General features: G+C 43.2%; 1 protein-coding gene across 2 annotated transcripts in view; it reads left to right on the top strand.

The window, feature by feature from the left end:
* The first annotated feature begins 5281 nt into the window (after window positions 1-5281).
* The window catches only part of GAB2 (GRB2 associated binding protein 2), a 167882-nt gene continuing 152563 nt past the window's right edge, over window positions 5282-20600 (top strand). For both annotated transcript variants that reach the window (XR_008529377.1, XM_054576333.1), the window contains exon 1: window positions 5282-5538. Coding sequence is in view for 1 of the 2 variants with exons in the window: in XM_054576333.1 (XP_054432308.1) it covers window positions 5464-5538 (75 nt within the window). In the remaining variant the exon portion in view is untranslated. The remainder of the gene's footprint in view (window positions 5539-20600) is intronic.

Genomic DNA, 20600 nt, shown 5'->3' with positions numbered 1-20600 from the left:
CAGAGTGCTTGGTGGGAGCTGAAAATCTGTAATTCTCCAGAATAAAAAAATCTTCTTAATTCCAAGAGAAGAAAACCTGAGGCCTTTTGTTTTGGTTTCTACAGGAAGGATGTAAGAAGAAGGAAATTCAAATCTGTAGGGTGTGCTCTTGTCAGCGGAAAGAAGTGGGACTAGCTGCAGGGAAGGGTGATGGGTTTTCTGCGCAGGCTGTTGGGCGGTGGCGCGCTGGGGCTGGCTCATCCCGGCCTATGAGAGTCAGTTGGGAAACTGAAAACTTTTGCAAGCTGGTTGTTACAAAAGAACATTATTAATATTATAATTTTTTTAAAAAAGGAAAATAACAAGTATTGGAGAAGATGTGGACAGATTGGAGCCCTCATACATTGCTGGTAGGAATGTAAATGGTGTTGTAACTATTGTGGGAAAGAGTTCTATGAAAAGAAAAAAACAGAGTCACAGTATGATCCAGCAATTTGACTCCTAGTATATACCCAAGAGTATTAAAAATGTAGGTTCACACAAAAACTTGTACATGAATGTTTACATCACCATTATTCATCATGGCCACAAAGTGGGAAACAACTGAAATGTCCATCAGGTGACGAATGAATAATTTAACCCATGCAATGAGTGGAATGAAAAACTGACATGCTACAACATGGATGAACCTTGAAAACATGATACAAAGTGAAAGAAGGCAAACACAAGAGACCATATATTCTGTGATTCTGATAAATTATATGAAATGTTCGGAATTGGCAAATCCATAGGGACAGGAAGCAGATTAACGGTTGCCAGGGATTAGGGTTGGGGGAACGAAGAGTGATTGTTAATAGCTGTGGAGTTTCTTCTGGGGTAATGAAAATGTTTTGAAATTAGCCATGATGGTTGCACAATTTGGTGAATATGCTCAAAACTACTGAATTGTACACTTTAAAACGCTGACTTTCAAAGTAAAGGGAATAAACCAAACTCATCAGTTACTAATTATTTTGGTACATTTTGCTGTTATCTCTGCTCTTGATGTTATTTGCATCTATTCCATGTTAGAAATACTAAATAACTTCGTATCTCTTAACTCCATATTCAAAGACATGAAGTTGATAGCTTAAATTTGATCAAGGGAAGGGCAGAGAGAGTGTAGTACTTCCACTAGAAAAACTGCACATACTACAAATCAAAGCTACCACCAGAGAGCTGGTTTTTAAGCATTAACAAGCACGTTAATGGCTGTATGAGATAAACATCTTGGGTAATTCTGATAGAGTTAGATGAGATGATCTCCTGTGGTCCTTGAATCCCCAGCAAAACAAAGACTAGTAAATGTGCACAGCCACTATGCATGCACTCAGTGCAGAAGAAAATGGTATTTCTAGTCAGCTGTTGGACGAAACCCCTTTTGAGCCAGGGCACTTGATTAATTCAGCTTTGCTAGCATTGTGGAGGAATACAAGGGGTTACGTGTTAGAGCTCCTCTAAGACTGTCACAGGGAAACCAGTTATCAGATAAACCATAAATGATTTAAATCTTAGTCCCAGAGAAGAGGGTATCTGGGGATTCTCTACAACAGTGTCAGGGTTTGGAAACCAAGGATCAACAAAGTTAGCTCTCTAGAGCCTGGGAGTAGAAATCAAAGGTCTAAGGAGTCATTGTTTTTTAAACTAAGGATTTCAACCACTTTTTAAAGTGAAACTATAGGATTACCTCCACCAGCTCTGCCCTTCACACCAGGCCAGTCCCTGTTGGTTTAAACACTCTTAACTGCTTATAAGGACCTTCACAGATAATATTCTTGGGGATGATGTTCCGGGGGTCCACAGCTCTCATTATTCTTCAAGGATTGGTTCCATCACTCTCCCAACAGACATTTTTAATGAGCATGTCTGTGTGCCTGGCACCGTGCTGGGAGGCTCTAGGGAAACAAATATTTGCAGTACAGTGTGACAACTGAGTTTATAAGGGTGCAATATGAATCTAAGAAAAGAATGAACAACGATGCTGGGGAGTGGGAATGGTGAGTTTTAGAGAATGGGGTCTTGACATATTTTCAAGATCTAATTCAAGGCAGGATATCTGTCTGTGAAGGAAGGGGCCACCATGCAAAGTATGGTTTGGAGCACTAAGGCACTTTCCCAGGAACCTTAACAGTCTTTGTTCTTGGGAGAATATACCTGATTTTGCAGCCTGATCTGCGAACACTGATGTTATCACCACAACTAGTGTCAGTAGAAGTGTCCCAGGAGTTTAACTGCCCCAAAGCAATTGGCACAGGTTCTGATTCTTTGCAAAGGGAAATTGGGAAGCTGGACTGGCTCAACGTTTTCTAAAGTTTACTTCCAAAATGTCTCCCACTGGATGTAATGTGAAGTAGCAGACTGTTAGCAGCCACAGACAGGGAGGGAACCCAATTAGGTCTTCAGCCACACCCTGAGCCCACTTCCAGATCTCTGTCCCAACCAGATGCCAAAAGTTGATTTGAGTAGGTCAGAGTAATTTGATGGAGGGAACCAAGTGGGCTCAAAGCACCCAGGGGTTAAAGAAGTGCAAGCCTCAGTACGCCGGAGAGACAAGTGTCCTGAAAGTCACCAAGCCGAGGTAGTTCTGCCGGCCACACTGACCTTGGCAAGCAGCACTCAGCTCTGAAATTAACCTGTCAACTAAATTGAAGGGGAGAAAAGGCAGAAGGGCTAGGACACAAACATCCATCCCCACCCCCAGTCTAATCACTGACATCAAGCCTGGCGTGGGTGGCATTAATCACACCAGCCTGATGTGCAGTTGAGAACAGTTCTCCTTCCAGCCCTTCCAACCCATTCCTGGGAGCGTTCCACCAGCCATGCACCTGCCACTGACCACAGCCCTCAACTCCCAGACCGGCACGGATGCAGGCTGTTGCTGGTGAAACTCAAAGCCACAGTGCACCGTTTAGAACCCAGGCTTTGGGGGAGGGGAAGCAAATTGTGGCGCCAGTGCTTCCCTCCCAGGTGTTCATTTCTCTAGTTTCTGCAATGTTCCCTCCAAAGAAACCCTCCCTATAAGATGGTTATTTCCTGAGGATTTAATGAGTATAGAATTAATGACCCAAAGCCCTCCTTGCAGCCAAGTCATTAATTCCTCTAGGAAATACTGTGGTCTTTAAAATCAAAATTGCCTAAATTATAGACCAGTGGTGCATGTCCCCACAGGTTGGAGGTGGGGGGCGTTATCCCAACTGATTCCGATAGGTGGCGCTTAGCTTTATGTAAATAAATCACTATTGTTTTCCATTTCTCGCCAGCCAAAGGCAGGGAGCATTAAAAAAAAAAAAAAAAAAAAGGCAGGGAGTGGAGAGGACTTAGTAAAGGCCCAGACAGGAACGTTCTGTCCGAGGGCTGTTTCCAGGCTTGGCACGCACCTCAGGGTCAGAAGACTGGAGCCACACCAGGGTGCAGCCAGGGACCTCAGCAGCAGTTCTGCCTTCTTTGTGCTGCCTGAGCTGGGTGCTGGCTGCCTCGTCAAAAAGAAAGTTAGGGTAGCTGCAAACAAACCATGCAAATTTCTCAGAGTCTGGCACCATGACTCAGATGGGAATGAAGTCAGAAGTTGCTTTAGATTTTGGAGAGTCACCGCCTCCTGACTGATTTGGCAGACAAGTATTTTGATATGTGTCGCACAGCTTTTTAATGTAAAGCCAAAGCCAGAGGCCAGAATGGCCGTAATTTTGGTGGTGATCTTTGTATGTGGCTTAAGGATCCATAAATTGGAAGGCTAGGGGAGCTCTGGACCCAGCTATAGCCTGATAGTCCTGGCTTTACAGTCAATCCAGCAGCACCCTGAATAGCTGTAGAAAGTCAGTGAAATGGGGTCCAGAGGAGCTGATCTAAGCCTCCCTGAGTGTTTAGAAGAGCTACGCCCATAGTAAATGATTAGCTTTTGCAAACCGATTGAAAGGGAACTTTTCCCAACCCAACCAATATCTGTAAAACCAGAAGGATGTCCAACTGCTCGAAACAGCTAGCTTTGCTGCAAAAAGACGGGGAAATCTACAAAATAGCCTTAGTGTCAAGTTGAATGGGGAGTGCAAGATGCTGTCTCTCCCACTCACTTGCTGGCAGCACACTGCCACTTCTCAGAGAAGTTGAGGGGAGGAACTGCCTTTTAATACTGCACAGTAAAGGTACTGTGCGAGTGGAAAAGAACCCCTACCGAAGGGATTTTTTTCCGTCCATCCTCCCCATGAAATGTACGGTTGCCTAGTGTGTGCTTCCACGCACTTCACCTCAGATAAACCTCAGCAAGACACACTGAGAGGTACCATTATACCGCAACTTTCAAATGAACGCCAGAGAGGTCTCATAATCTGTGTGGATGATTTGGAACGCTGGGGAATTTTGGTCCCCATTTCTTATTCTACACCACCTTGCCTTCCGATTTACTACGAAATACATGAACTTATTTTAGCTTCCTTGATTCTGAAAATCATATGAATTTTCTTTTACTGAATTGTATTTCCCAGAGGCAGTGAAGGAGCCAGCTGGACTTTAATTCCTGGTAATAACAGGCCCCCAGGTTGGTCGACACACATTAGAGCAATTTCCCCACTTTACAAGGAGATGAGCAGCAGGACCACCTCCACCGCCACCCCCAAAATTGGAAACTTGGCTGTGCATCTCACAGGCTTTGGGACTTTAAGTTATTTGTAAAATGAGACTAATACTGCCCGCCCGATTTGTGGACTCAAGACAATCATGTAAACAAGGAATGCAAAAGCGCCCAGCACACAGTAGTCTGTTTTCTTACTTTCTTCTCCCTCCCCACCCCCCCCCCAGGGGGTGCGAGAGTTAAACTCTCACTGGGAAGCGGATCACTCATTTCAGCCAGAACCTGACCCACTGAAACCTGAAACTCTGGGAATGGATAGGAAACTCGAGCAGCCCTCGGGTCCCTTCCTGACGACCCTCTGTGAAAAATCGATTCGCGACCAAGGGCGCGCAGCCCCTTTCCTTCACCCCACCCCCAATCCCACCAGAGGCGCGGCCGCCAGCCCCGCGGACTGCTGGAGGCTACGGGAATAAAGCAAAACGGGGCGGGGGGGTAGGGCGCGGCCGGCCGCAGGCTTTGGCGTCCTGGCGAACCTCGGGCCTCTCCGGTCCAAAGACGCCAGGGGGTGTTTGCGTCTCTGAACGCCGCCGGCCGGGGGGCGCGGCGGGCTATGGGCGTGGCGATCGCGCTCCAGTCTTCCTGCTGTGGCGCCCCCACCGCGGCCGGGAAGCGAGTGCGCGCGCGCGCGCGCTGGGAGAGCGGGCGCGCGGGAGCTGCAGCTGGGTCCGTGGGGCGCTCGTCCTCGCCCCGTGGCCGCCGGCCGCCCCGGCCCCTCCCCTCCCCTCCCTCGCGAGCTGCGCACCGCCGACCGGCTGACCCAGCGGCTCTCGCCCGCGCCCTTGTCCGTCCAACCCCGCGGCGGGCTCCAGGCGGCCGACAGCATGAGCGGCGGCGGCGACGTTGTGTGCACCGGCTGGCTGAGAAAATCGCCCCCCGAGAAGAAGTTGAGGCGCTATGTGAGTGCGGGCGGTCAGCGGGCGCGGCCGCGGAGGGCGCGGGCTAGGGGCGCACCGCGGCCTGACTACGGGCTGGGGGCTCCGGGAGGGGCCGTGCGGACGTGGAGGGCCGGCCGCCGGCCTCTTGAGGGTCAGGAGCGGCTGGCGCGCCCCGCGGTTCGGCTCTGTGTAGGGCACCTGCACACCTGTCACAGGTGCGCCGCCGAGGGGCGGGGCGGGCGGGGCGGCAGGTGGAGGCTGCGGTTCGTTCTCCGCGGAGCGGGCGCGGCGGCGGCGCCTCGGCAGCCAGCCTCCTTGTAAACTACATACAGTATTGAAGTTTGTATTGATTGTTTTTGGAGAGCGACAGAGTTGGTTCCCGGGGCTGGGGGACCATAGTTACCCTGAGCGGCTTCCGCCTACAGGATTGAGGGAGTGGGCGGGAAAGGGGGGCATGGGCTCCGGGGCCGCGCAGCCCGGCCCCACAAAGGGCGAGGCGCCACACACCCTTTCCCCCTTCCCTTTCTCCGCCCGCCCCTCCGGGTGGCCGCCTGCTTCCTTTCAGTCCGCAGCCTCTGCATCATGGGCAGCGTCAGCGGCATGTGCAGCCCTTGTATTTAGTGACTCATTTGTTTGTCCCCCTTCTTTGCCTTTATTCTGTATGTCTCTCACATACATCCCCCAACCCCAGCCCTCCATGGTGACACTGCAGTTTGGTTTGCTGTAACTGGCCCGGGTTTTGTGTTGTGCAGTCTTGGGGTCGGGGGAGATCAAGGTTCTCAGCTGCCAGGTGGTGCTAACCGACAGTGTTTACTCAAACTGCTGGGACAACCTCTCCCTTCTAGAGAAGAAACGGGCAACAGCAAGGGGAAAATGGTCCGGTCTGGGATTGAGGGGGTGAGAAGGTCCGTCTGTTCCCCATCCCCAAACTAGAAGATGCCTTGCCTGGTGGGGTCAAAGTACAAACTGATGCCAATTACTGATAGTTGGCTGAAATGGGCCCTGGGCTATTCGCAGGAGTTTGGAAATAGAAGTAAGGTCGCTCTAAGGTGTCAAGGTCTTTCATCCTTTCCCTCTTCCCTTCCTATGAAATGCCCTTGTTAAACTGACTCCTGGTGCGGGACTCTGGGATCATTCCCGAAGCTGGAAGGGAGCTGTTGCCTTCCAGCTGCAGTGCATCAAGGGAGCCCTGAATAGACCCTGCCCTCTGTCAGCTGCACCAGCGCTGGCCTTGGGGGGAGAGGCAGAAGCTTACCAGAGTTTCCTGTCTTGGCTCCCTAGACCAGAACCAAGGGACTTCTGGCCTCTGGATTGAGGAAGTGACATTCCGTTTTTTAAAGGAAGTGTTGTTGTTGGGGAGTGCAAATGTGTGTGTATGTAAATGAAATCAGGCTCTTATTTGGATCTTATGCTGGGGGGAAACAACTAAGGATTTAGCACAGGACTTTTGAAAGAGAACATAGATTGAAAATGCAGTAGGGATGTAGCAATGATGTCAGTTTTAAAACTCATTTTCAGGGATGTCCTTGTAGCCAAAGAATTATGATTACTGAGAAGGAAACTTTTCTGCTCTTCCAGGTGGGATCAGTTCACTAGGAAAGGTTAACTTTTCTGTTAGGTTAAGGAAAAGTAATTTGCTATTAATATTCTTATGAATATTAAAAAAATCTTTGGCCCCAAAGAGCTCCGGAAAACTGTCAATAAAAGTGGAATACCATACCAGCTAGTGGAATAGAGTATCCATTAAAAATGTGACTTGTAATTGTCAAATTAGAACACTAACCTAAAGAACCTTGAAACTTTGTTTTTGAAACAGTTTGCAAACAATTTGATACTGTATCTACATTTGACTGATGGCTCCTTCAACTCTATCACCCAGACTCTCCTTGTGACCCACTTATTGAGTATGGTTGTTCCCCACAAAACTTTCGTTCAAATAACCAAGTTTGGAGGCTTTGGTGTTAAGCACCCTTTTCATCCATTGAAAGTACAAGCATACCTTTTATTATTGCACTTCGCTCTATTGCACTATACAGGTGCTGTGTTTTTTACAAATGGAAGGCAAGATCCTTTACCAGCGAAAACATTACATCTCCCTTTATTGCGACTCACTTTATTGTGGTGGTCTGGAACCAAACCTGTATTATCTCCAAGATGTGCCTGTACATTGCTGACACCCTACAGCCATACCATGACCTCAGCCTCCTTCCCATCTTCCCCACAGCTCCAGGCCATAAGGCATCTGACCACACTAACAGCTTTTCTTAGCCTAGAGTGTGATGTGTTCTGTTGGTATGACTGGAAGTCTCCCCTACTGTTGAAGTTCATTTCCCTTAGTTGAAACTGAGCTGATTTGTGTAACCCTAAACTCTTAAGGAACTCTCTGCTTTTACATCTTTTCTTTTTGGCTATTGAAAATTTCTGCACCCTGTTTTAAGTTAGAATTCTGCCAGTTTCCACTGTTCATTCGAGGCCCAGTTTCAATAGAACCAGGCTAGGAGAGAAGTATTTTCCAGCCCCATTGATAAACACGCACACACCAAAATAGCTGCTTATTCTGGTATATATTAATATAATAGCTATGTTGTATTATAGATTGATAAACCTCCATTATAAAAATGTATCAAGGGTAGTAAAGGGTAAACAGGGCCAAATAGGTGGTTAGAAGATGATCTAACTTTGGGTGTTGGGCACAAATGCGCTGTACAGATTATGTATCATAGAAATGTACATTTGAAACCTATATGATCCTTTTAACCAGTGTCATCACAGTAAGCTTATAAAATAAAATAAAATTTTTTAATAAAAGATAAGGGGAACAAGAAAAAAAAATATCAAGCATTTGAGATGGAAAAAAGCAGTTTATAAAATAGATTACAATGGCCCTTGCTGGGTGTTCCAGTTGGTTGGAGCATTGTCCCACATGCCAAAAGGTTGTGGGTTTCATCCCCAATCAGGGCACTTACCTAGGTTGTGGGTTCAATCCCCGGCCAGGGTGTGTACAGAAGGCAATCGATTGACGTTTCTCTCACATCAGTGTTTCTCTCTCTCTCTCAAATCAATAAACATACCCTCAAGTGAGGAGTTTAAACAAATAGATCACAACTATTTAAAATTAATCTAACGAACCTACTTCTTACTTAATTGGGGGAGGAGGAGGAGGTGTAGGGGGGAGAAACAATTTTAAAGACACTAGGACAAATGTTACAAAGGATTAGCTTTAGGGGTTTTTTTTCATCTGTCTTTTGTCATTTATTAATCATAAGAAAGTGTAAAAGATTCATTCAGTATTTTCTGTGTGCCCTGGAGGAATTACAAAAAGTGACCTCCACAAAATGATGAGTTACTGCCTCTGGGGCATCATAATTTGATTGTAGTGGGAGGCTGGTAGAAAGAGCAGCTCTCCCATCCTGCTGCACTGTGTGTGTGTGTGTGTGTGTGTGTGCGCGCGCGCGCTCATGTGCACACACATATATACATGTATATAAAGCTGACACCAGGTTTTCTTGAGGAAAAACATATATTATGGCCTTTTCACAAGATGGCGTGGAAAGAGAAGAAGGAGGCCCCTGCCTCTCCCAAAGCTGAGGGCAAAGCAGAGGTTTTAAAGGTAAAGAAAGCAGTGCTGAAAAACATCCTCAGCCACAAAAAAGATCCTACGTCACCCACCTCCCAACGCCCACAACACTGCAGCTGAGAAGGCAGCCTAAATATCCTCTGAAGAGCACCCTCAGGAGAAACAAGCTTGACTGCTATGCCATCATCATGTTCCAACTATTGAGTCCACCATGAAGAAGACAGGAGACAACAAGACACTCGTATTCTTTGTGGATGTTAAGGCCCACAAGCACCAGATCAAACAGGCTGTGAAGAAGCCCTGTGACAGTGAAGTGGCCAAGGTCAACACTCTGATCAGGTCTGATGGAGAGAAGGTGGCATATGTTCGACTGGCTCCCGAGTATGATACTTTGGATGTTGCCAACAAAATTGGGATCATCTAAACTGAGCCCAGCCTTGGCTAGTGTGGCTGAGTGGATTGAGTGCCAGCCTGCGAACTGAAAAGTCGCCAGATCGATTCCCAATCAGAGCACTTGCCTGGGTCGCGGACCAGGTCCCCAGTTGGGAGTGTGTGAAAGGCAACTGATAAATCCTTCTCTCACACATCCTCACACATCAATGTTTCTCTCCTTCTCTTTTTCCCTCCCTTCTCTCTCTAAAAAAATAAATAAAAATTAAAAAAAATAAACTGAGTCCAGCAGGTTAATTCTAATTATAAAAATTTTGCACTGTAAAAATATATATTAGGGCATACACTGCTCTGTAATTTTTCTATTTCAGGGTATTAAAAGATTTAGGGGAAAAGATTGGCAGCAGTAATGCCCCCTAGTGGCTACTTTGGAAAAAAAGTTGAGTATAGAGGCTAATGAACAACTGAATTAAGGAAATTGTTTGCTTTTATTTTATTTATTATGTACATTTATTTATTAAATATAGATGTCCAAGACACTGGATTTCATTTTGGGAATAAAAATTAAGCCAGCCTTTCAGTCTTACCAGATGACCTTGCCTTTTCTTTCACAAAGAAAATTGAAGCTACCAGGGAGCAGCTGTCTGCACATACTGTGGCCAAATTTCCAAACGTATGTGTACCTGCATGTTTCCTTGCATTTCCCTTCTTCTTAGCATAGATATGATGGCCCTTCTAACTAAGCTAATCCTGCTCCTGTTCTCTGTGTCATATCCTCTCCAACTATTCAGATCATTCTTATCCTCTACCTATTCCTTTTTATTAACATTAAACGTACTTGCTTTTAACAAAATTCCCCTTCAATATCACAGCCCTTCCTTCTCTCTATGCTTTTTTTTTTCTTTAGGGCTAAACTTGTTAATGGTTGTTTATATTATGCCTCCCTTTCTTCCACTTCCTTCTCAGCTCCAATCTCAAACCTACTTTGTCAATTCACCAAAACTGTAGTCAGAAGGGTACCAGTCATGCACCTGTCATTAAATCAGAAGTTTATTTTTCACTTCTCTTTTTAAATTCTCTCTTCACTACTTGGTCATAGTGGACCACTCACTTTTTCTTGAAACACATTTCTTTTATCTTGAGTAATACCAAATATGCCTGGATTTTCTCCTTTTCTGGCCATACATCTCTTCTTTGCTAGACTGACCCTCTTTTACCCAATACTTAAAGGTTGAAGCTCTTTTGTAGTCAAAGTGGCTATGGCCTAGGCTCCTTTTTCCTGCTCAGAGATGATCCATTCTCCTGGCTTTAATTACCATTTCCGTGCTGGTCATCATCGAGTTCAATTTCCATCTTAGAGTTGTATTCTGAACTCTGGACTTGCGTATGCATTTGTTACTTGGACATCTCTACCTGAATGCCTCCCAGTCAACACAAACTCACCACACCCAAAACTAAACTCCTCTTTATTCCTCTCTTCTTAACCCCATGTCTGCTCAGTAAATGGTGCCCGTGACCATCCGGTGGCTCAAATGAGAAACTTAGGAATCATCCTTGACTCCCTGACACCTGCTATTCCACATCTAATCTTTCATCAAAACCCATTAATGCTGTTATCCAAAAATCCTTTTCTGTGCCCTTCTCAGTCCCCACCATCATGACTCTTTAAGATTATCACACTTACCCCGAGCCAGTCACTACACTTAGAGCATTGATCTCGTCATTTAATCTTGTTAGCCACATGAAAAGGGAGATGACTTGCCTGGTATCATCTAGCTTTGTCCCAAAGCCTGGGCTTTTTTTTTTTTTTAATTAAACTTTTTTACTTTGAGATAATTGTAGATGCATAACTAGCTTTAGGAAATAGTAAAGAGAGAGCCCACGTACTCTTCTACCAGTTTCCCCTAATGGTAACATCTTGAAAAAGTATAGTAGAATATCACAATAGAATAATGACAGTGATACAGCCGAGAAACAAAACATTTCCATCACCACATGATCCCTTCTGCTGCCACTTTATAGTTACCATCCCGCTCCCACCACTTCCTCAACCCATGGCAACCATTAATCTGTGCTCTGCTTGAAATTTTGTCATTTCAAGAGTGCGATATAAATAGGTTCATATAGTATGGAACCTTTGGGGATTGGCCTTTTTTTATTCAGCATAATCCGGAGATTCATCCAAGTTGTTATACGTATTTTTTTAAATTGCTGAGTAGTATTCCAGGGTACAGTCATACTACAATTCATATGAGGTCTGCCCAGAAGGTTTCCAGCCAGGTAATATAAAAAATGGAGATGTTTATTGAAGAAGATACACAAGATGCAAGAAACATTGTGCATAGGGCAATGACACCTCCAACCCCTTCAAAGGAGGCACCTTATAACCTCTCACAGGTCTCCCAGTCACCGTCAGCTGCCCCGTTGTATTTTCCTGAATCTCATCAATGGTCTGAGATGTCTTCCCTTTCAAAGGTGATTTTAGTTTTGGGAAAAGCCAGAAGTCGCAGGCTGCCAGTCTAAATTGTAGGGGGGCTGAGTCACCTGGGTGATTTGATATTTCGTTAAAAGACCCTGCATGAGATGTGAAGCGTGAGCGGGATGTTGCTGTGATGAAGCTGCCAATCTCCACATGCCCAGAGCTGTGGCCTCCTGAATCACCCGAATAGTTTCTACGGAGAGATAGTCAAGCTTAACACAAAATTTGATGCAGATTCATTGCTCTACTTGCTCAGTCATTTTGAATGCAATGGCCACACAGTGCACATGCTCACTCAACAGTGTCTACCGCCCCCACTGACTAGTAGAGTGAAGTCGTCATTGTTCACACATGTGCATTCCAGTGCACTCTCCTTCACTACCATGTTACTTCAATGTTGCGTAAACCGTTCTCCTTATAGTAATAGTGGATGGACTTTTTCCAGACTCGTGTTTAACCATGCACCCACTGGATTTTTTTCCTTTGTATTGAATTTATTGGAGGGGCACTGGTTAACAAAATTATACAGGTTTCAAGTGCACAATTCCACAACACATCATCTGTACACTGAATTGTGTGTTCACCACCCAAGTCAAGTCTCTTTCTATCACCATTTATCCCCCCATACCTACCTCCATCTCCCCCTACCCCCTCCTGCCCCCCAGCAGTTGCCCCACTACATTTCCCTTATGAATAAGGATATTGAACATCTTTTCATATGATTTTTGCCACCTGTAAGTGCTCTTTAGTCAAATGTCTCCAAGTCTTATGTCCATTTTCTATATGAATTGTTTGTATTTTTCTATTTTTTGAATTTTAAGAGTTATTTATATGCTCAAGATACTAGTCCTTGCCAAATACGTGCTTTGCAAATATTTTCTTTCAGCCTGTAGCTTGTCTTTTAATTCACTTAACATAATATTCTGAAAAAAAATTAAAAATAGAACTATTATATGATCCATCTATTCCACTTCTGGGTAAATATCCAAAGGAAATGAAAATGGGATATCCAAGAGAGATACTCTGCACCCCAATGTTCATTGCAGCATTATTCACCATAGCCAAGATTATATTGGTGGACTACATTGGCGGACAATGGATTATATTGTCCATTGACAGACACTGGGTGAATAGAGAAAGATATGTGTGTGTTATACATCTATATTAAAATATATGTATTTTAGCCCTGGCTGCTGTGGCTCAGTGGACGGAGCACCGGGCCGGCAAACCAAAGGGTCACTGGTTTGGTTCCCAGTCAGGGCACAGGCCTGGGTTGCAGGCCAGGTCCCCAGTAGGGGGCTCATGAGAGGCAACTACACATTGATGTTTCTCCCCCTCCCTTTCTCCTTCCCTTCCCCTCTCTCTAAAAAGAAATAAACTCTTTGAAAAAATAAAAAATTAAAATATATGTATTTTAATACATATACAATGGAATATTATTCAGCCATGAGAAAGAAAGAAATCCTGCCATTTGCAACAACATGGAAGGACCTCGAAGGCATTATGCTAATAGAAGTCAGATAGAGAAAAACAAATACTATCTAGTGTCACTTGTATGTGGAATCTAAAAAAAGCCAAACTGATAGAAATGGTACAGTGATCACTACCAGAGGCTGGGGGTGGGGAATTAAACAGTTGTTGGTCAAAAGATACAAACTTCCTATTAGAAGATGAATAAGTTCTAGAGATTGTATGTACAGCATTGTGATTATAGTTAACAGTGCCATATTGCATATTTGAAAATTGCCACGAGAGTGACTGTTAAGTGTTCTCACCCCAAAAAGGAAATGGCAATTATATGATGTGTTGGCGCTGTTATCTGACACTACAATGATAATCATAATGCCATAAATAAGTGTATCAATATGCTGTATACCTGAAACTCACACAATGTCATATGTCAGTTACAGCTCAATAAAGCTTGGAGAGGGGAAAAGACAGGGGAGAGGGATGTCTTTAGAAACTACAATGAATTCAAGATTTGTTTCTATACCTTCCTAGGCAGCCAGGGCTTTATTCCAACATGCTATTTGAGTATTTAAATAAATGTTCTATCTGGTTCCAGTTCCTGGGACAGATAGCCAAATGGAAATTCCTTTTAGCAGCTTTTTGATCTGTAGTCCTAATCACTGGATTGGTTCTTTGCGTTCACAACATCAAAGAAACTGTGCTAACTCAGGGCCAGTCTCCTGAGCTGCTTGTGACAAGCGTTGGATCAGAATTCCTCATTTGAAAGCAAATCACATGTCTACCAACAGATGAATGAATAAACAAAATGTGGTATATACATACAATGGAACATTATTCAACCTTTAAAAGGAAGGAAATTTTGACACAGGGACATGTTACAACATGGATGAACCTTAATGACTTTTAGGTAGGTAAAATAAGCCAATAAAAAAGGATTTCAGTTATATGAGGTACCTAGAGGAAAATTCTTTTTTAAATTTATTGATTTGAGAGAGAAACATTGATTTGTTGTTCCACTTATTTATGCATTTATTGGTTGCTTCTTATATGTGCCCTGACCAGAGATCAAACCTACAACTTTGGTGTAGTAGGACGATGCTCTAACCAACTGAGCTATCCAGCCAGGGTGTAGAGGAACCAAAATGATAGAGACAGAAAGTAGAATGGTGGTTGCCAGGGCCTGGTGGAAAGGGGAGAATGAGGAGGTATTGTTTATGGGTACAGATGTTAGTGATGGTAGCACAAAAATATGAATACTTAATGCCACCCAACTGTACACTTAAAAAATGGTTAAGATGGTAAATTTTATGTTTTATGTATTTTACCTCAATTTTTAAAATAGAAAACTCCTTATTTACCAAGGATTAGTACTTGGCCCTGCTAGTATTTCTAATCCAAGGGAAAAAAACAGGATGGAATGTTCTTTCAGGGATATCTAAGGACCAGAGGCAGTGGAGTCGTACAAAGCAGGAACGCTTGTCTGCTACTTTGCTTAATGAAACAACTTTGATGTTGCTGTCCGTCTCTAGCTGGCCTTTCTCTAGCTAGAAGGGAATAATGGAATGTAATAACCTCAAGTTTATGAGATATGCTGGGAAATACAGGTTCTAGAGCAGGGTATTCCCTGCATCCAAATTAGTGTTGACAAACATTTATTTTGTATCTGTTCCCTTCCAAAGGGAATAAATACATCAGTATTCAACCCTGCTTTTGAGCTAGGTAGGCCAGGAGTATCCATGTGAAATAGCAGTGCCCTTATGTGGAACAATGTGCCATATAAGCTTCATGAAGGCGAGAGATCTGAGCATGGGACAAAAGTGGAAGGGTGTCGTGGAGTAGGCGGTGAGGTCGTGAGTTGGATTCCCAAAGATTAGTGAACAGAAAGGCAATCCAAGTGGGGAAGGGCCAGTGCGCATGGGATTTGTGGGGTAGTGAAAATTCATCCAGAGTGGAGGAGTCTATAGTAGAAACCAAAAGGAGGTTTGAAAAGTAAGTGAAGAGCTGAAGGGGATAGTCCCAAAAGACCTTAGATGGTAGGATGGCATTTATTAATGAAGAGCATCACTTTGAGTAACTCTTTGCCTCTCAGACAGCCATTCTTTCAATGTGAAATGCCAGTGGTGTGTGGACGTTGTTTGTTTCGTTTTGTTTTTGCTTTTTTAAAAATTTACTTTTCAGTTAGAGTTTAAAGTGTGGACATTGTTTATCTTCAGAAGACCCGTCTTAGTGTTTCAAGGACCTTCGTGTCCTTGAGCAAATGACTTGCTTCTCTGAGCCTACTTTCTTATCTGTAAAATTGGAGCAACACCTCTTCCTTCAGTGAGTTTGAGAATTTACTAGGATGTAAGAAGTGAAAAAAGATCTCAGCACAGTGTCTACCCCAGAGTAGGTATTTAATTTTTGATGTAGCTGGAAGGGCTGTTGTTTGTTTATATTCATTAACCCTTTTGTAGGAACTCTGAACATGAGCATGTGTGTCTTCACATCCCTTTCAAATTTGAGCCAGACCTAAAGTTTACAAAGCCAGAGTGTAAGTGGAATTCCCAAGCTAGATATTATATGAGTTGGGAGTTGATTTTTTTCTGAAGGGAACATCTCAAAGGTCTCCTGATTTCTGGGAAGGGAAATGAAATCACAGGGGATTTGTCTGGAGCTGTCACTTTGACCAGTCCCTGGGAAATATGTATGTGCTAGGGGATGTAAAGATCAATGTGTGAGATTCTAGAGCCCATGTCTGAGAATGGCTTAAAATGCAAAAACTTCCCACTAAATGGGTAGCCCTTTTAAGCTGATGTCTCCCACGCTCAGGCCCCTCCAAAGTGAGCTGGCCTCTTGGCTTGTTTCCATGGCACTTCTTTCACTTCTCATTTGGCACTGGGCTTGTGTCTGTCTCCCTTTGCTAGATTATGAGTCTTTTACATGATAGTGGAAGCCTCTCCCTCAAGACTTGTTGCAGGCTTGGTGCCCCTTATCAGGCACCAGCTATAAGTAAGGCAGCTTCAAAGTCATTGCCATTTATTCTTTACAACTACCTCCACCCCCAGCTTTATGCTTTCCCCTTTTTATTTATCTACTATGTGTCAAAACAGTGAATGGATTTCTTATTATGCTTCAAAGTGATCAATGAGGGTATTTTTAGTATCATTATGAGCTCACATGTATACACATTTGATGTGTTTGAATCTGTTCTAGTTATCTTTATGGATGATCAGATTGTTCTATCTTTAGCCAGTGGGAGCCTGTTCAAGTTGTCTTCTGGGTTCTTTTGACATGACCTTACCAGTATTTGATAGTTTCTTTATTATCTGGTATAACAAGATGTTCCAGGCTTATCTTTGCTGATCTAGACTTAGAATAAGCTATTTCCTCAGAGTTCTTTTCCTTTAGCAAAAATGGTATCTAAAAACCTACACAGACATTAAGGGGTGCTTATTGCTATTGGGTTGGCAACATGCCTATTTTTTTACATGGTTATAATTAACATAAACTATTGCTTTGTATTCTACTTTTTTTACATACTATCATTGTGAATATTTTATTTACTTCTATATAATACAATATTTTTCCAGTTTTTAAATACAAAAATTTCAATCATGTATAAAAGTAGAGAAAATGGTCTAATGTATATCAATTCACAGAGTTTCAAATAGCTATCAAGATTTTGCTACATTAGTTTCATGTATCCCTTTTACTGTTTCTTTGCTATAATACTTTAAATCAAATCCTAGACCTATACATTAGTCTTATAAATTCCATGTCAGTGAATGTGCCACACCTTAGGTACACATTTCTCCTGGGTAGACATTTATGTTGCTTCCAATTATTCACTGTTTTATACAATACAGGCCTGTTCTGTCATACAAGTGGGACATCTGAGAGTTTCGTGTCAGCTGATGAGCCACAGCATTTAGGTATCGTTAACTATCCCTGCAGTTTACTTGGAAGATTTTCTTGGACAGGCAGTCTGTCGTTCCCTAGCCTGCTTTGGAAGAACATGCCAGTTGGAGCTCTTCATACTTGCAAGAGCTTTTTCTGTTCAGTAGGTTTTCTTGTAAGGATTATGAATGAGTATGTTGCTTTGATCTCTTGACCTTTGATATATTTTTCCAGAGGAAAAAATTAGGTATATTTTTTGGATACCAGCAAAGGTTACAATGTGTTGAGTTTAATGCCCATGAGAAGTCTATCTGAAGATGCTGTCAATAGCAAATATTAAGATTCTGCGCTGGGCATAGTACTGCCCTCTGAGTTTACAAACTTGTCAGGGAAGCAACATGGATTATAATGGCAGGTTGTACCAATGGCAAAGACCAGTGTTGCAGGAGTCCAGGAGAGATTGGGCTGGTGTGGTCAGTGAATTAAGTGACACAAGACCTATGTTTGGATTTTACTTCTGGGCGATCTGCCAATTCACCTTTCTGCACCTGTTCCCTCACATATTATTAGGACTCAGTTCATGTGTCATATTGCGGCAGCCTGGTACTACCCCACCCTCCCCATCAGAATGAGTCATGGAGCTCCTTCTTTACGCTCTTGTGTCATTAGGCCTCAGTGCCACTGACTGGCTGCTGTTTATGCTGTGCTTCTCTCAGACTGGCTAGAGAATAAATGTGTCCTTTGTTCATATTCATAGCCCTGGTACCTAAAGCGTAATACATTATTGGTTAACTAGGACTTTATATGCTTTTAAGTTTTGAACAGATAATACTTTAGAATTGCTTATGTTTCTTGGGAGAAGTAAGAGCTTGAGCTGGAATGGGACTGAAAGTGCGATTTTTCTTTTTTTAAGCAACTGGTTTTCGGAGCTTTCCAGAGATAGGCTATTAAAAATGGAAATTTTTTGGTAATACTTAAATTTCATTCATAATAAAGTTATTATAAACAGACTATTAGAAAAACAGCAATATTAATAAAGAGCACCTGTAATACTCTTACCATGGCATAAATATTGTTAACATTTCAATGTATTTTCTAGTCTCTCTTATGTTTATATGTGCTTTGCATATTTTACAAAATCAGAGTAAGGCTGTACAACCTTTTGTATGCTTTAAGTTAACGCAGCAAAAACATTTCCTTGTGTCTCAAAGTCTCCTAAGACATGACTTGTAATGGCTGCTTAAGCAGAATGACATAAAGCAGATCTTCTGCAACATGTGTAATGTAAGGACATTTTAAACAAACATTTGTCCAGGTTTTTTGATGTTGAATTAAATTATCTTTATTATTATGTAACCAGAATTAAATTATCTTTATTATTATGTAAGCAAAATGACTATAAACAAAAACTGTGAGGTACAAGTGTATGCTTAGAGCTCTTCTACAATGATAAAACCAAAACAAATTTACAAATTAAATATAAAACTTCAGAATCAATATAATTCATGTTAACAGTGGATATTTTGGTGAAACCTAATTGCTGCTTAGGATGTGAATATGGCCCTTTTCTCTAAGGAACCCTGTCTGTTCTATGTCCCATTCTTTTCTGTGTTTAAACAACGGTAAAACTTTGGTTTGGATAGCAAGCCATTTGGCTGTTAATTGTTATGACTACATTATTTATATATGCAGTCACCTCTGTCCTTTCTCATTAGTCATGAGTGGGTGATATTAAAGAACTTAATACTGGATAGCAATGGGATTATAAGAGCAAATGCTGATAATGAAGGAGCACTTGTCACTTGTAAGATGATCATTCAGATGATTGAGACTGGGCTTGTGTATTTGAAGATCACCCTTACCCTGGAGAGGAAAACTCAATGTTGAAAAAGTGTCTTGAAGTGGGTTAGGAGATCCAGAGTTATGTCTTTGGAGCCTATGTTAAATTCTGGTTTAACTGTAGAAGGGATGGATTCTGAGGTTAGCTCTGTGTTGGAATCCACACTAAGCTTCCCACATGGTTTGTGGAATTGAGCAAGTTTCTTAATCTTTTAGAGCTTGAGTTTCAATCTGTGAAGTGGAGATAATGGTAACTTTAATGAGTTTATTGAACAATCTTAACTCAGAGGGATGCAAACAGGAATGCTCTTAATTTTCTCTGGTCAGATCTCCCAAGTGTGCTTTGTCAAAGTCTCCTTCCTCCACTGAAGGGTAAGTCCCTTGATGATACTTTGGACAGAGTCCCAAACCTTCTGGTCACTCAAGGTTATTGAAAGTCCACAATATAAAAATTTCAGTATATCTAATGAAAAGCTTTTCCTGTTCCTATTACTAACCAGGCTTGTGGCTCATCTGGGGATGTGAAGTTGAAATAGGTAGATTTGACTTATTTGGAGGGAGTGAAGGTGGGAGGACATACAGTCTCTCTGGACTACTTTCTCCCTGCTCCCTTCTAGGCTCCTGCTGTTCTGGTGCCCAGAGGGAGAGGGACAGGGATAAGTGCCTCTTAAGTGGCTGCTGCTGAGTCTGCCTTGATGACATCTGCTGGTTGTGTGACCAGCACTGCTTGTGTGTGCACACCCCATACGTGCGAGTTCTTTCCCAGTGCACGGTCTCCAGACCTGGAGAGGGAACTGGTACAAAGTCCTTTCAGGCAGCTGCTCCCTGTCCCTGTACTTCACAGCTGGGGTCCACTTGCTCAATGGACAGCCCTCGGGGGCGTAACCTGGCAAGAGGGCTTAAGGCCAGCACTTCCATGGAACTACGTGACACAAACGATTCGTATTCATGCGAAGCAGTAGGGTAACAGCGTTGCTGCCCCTTCTTACTCCATTTCGACTCCCCTTGTCAGAATGGCACAGGGCAGATCTGTAAGTCAACTGTCTGAGCAAATTTTCACTAGGCATATTTAAGAATTCTTGTCCTGGTCCTTTTTTGTGTGGTACCCCTAATCTCTATAACCAGTTCTCTTAGAGGAGCCCACTGTAGGGGTAGAGAGAGTACTACCATCCCAAAATGCCACCCTAGCCACTATATCAGAGGATCCAGTGTCCCCCCCAACACCATCTCTGCTCTTGTTTTGTAGGCCGCGAAGAGGGAGGGGCAGTGCAAGAGCACCAGTGGTAGCTGGGTTAAAGGTCTCACAGTATAGCTTCTTAGTAAATCATTGAATTAGCCCAGCCAGGGCTATTGACTGCTGTCTTTACCTTTTGGGGAATTTACCTCCTCTCAATTCTGGTGCAAGTGGAAAAGTCCCACTCAACATTCACTTACATGCACTTTATAAGTTGC

This window comes from Pteronotus mesoamericanus, unplaced genomic scaffold, assembly GCF_021234165.1.
Source record: "Pteronotus mesoamericanus isolate MK-2021 breed Mesoamerican mustached bat unplaced genomic scaffold, CSHL_Meso_final contig_33, whole genome shotgun sequence".
In the NCBI taxonomy this organism is placed as follows: Eukaryota; Metazoa; Chordata; class Mammalia; order Chiroptera; family Mormoopidae; genus Pteronotus; species Pteronotus mesoamericanus.
The sequence above is the reverse complement of the archived record's forward strand: the minus strand, read 5'-3'. Positions and strand labels throughout refer to the sequence as shown.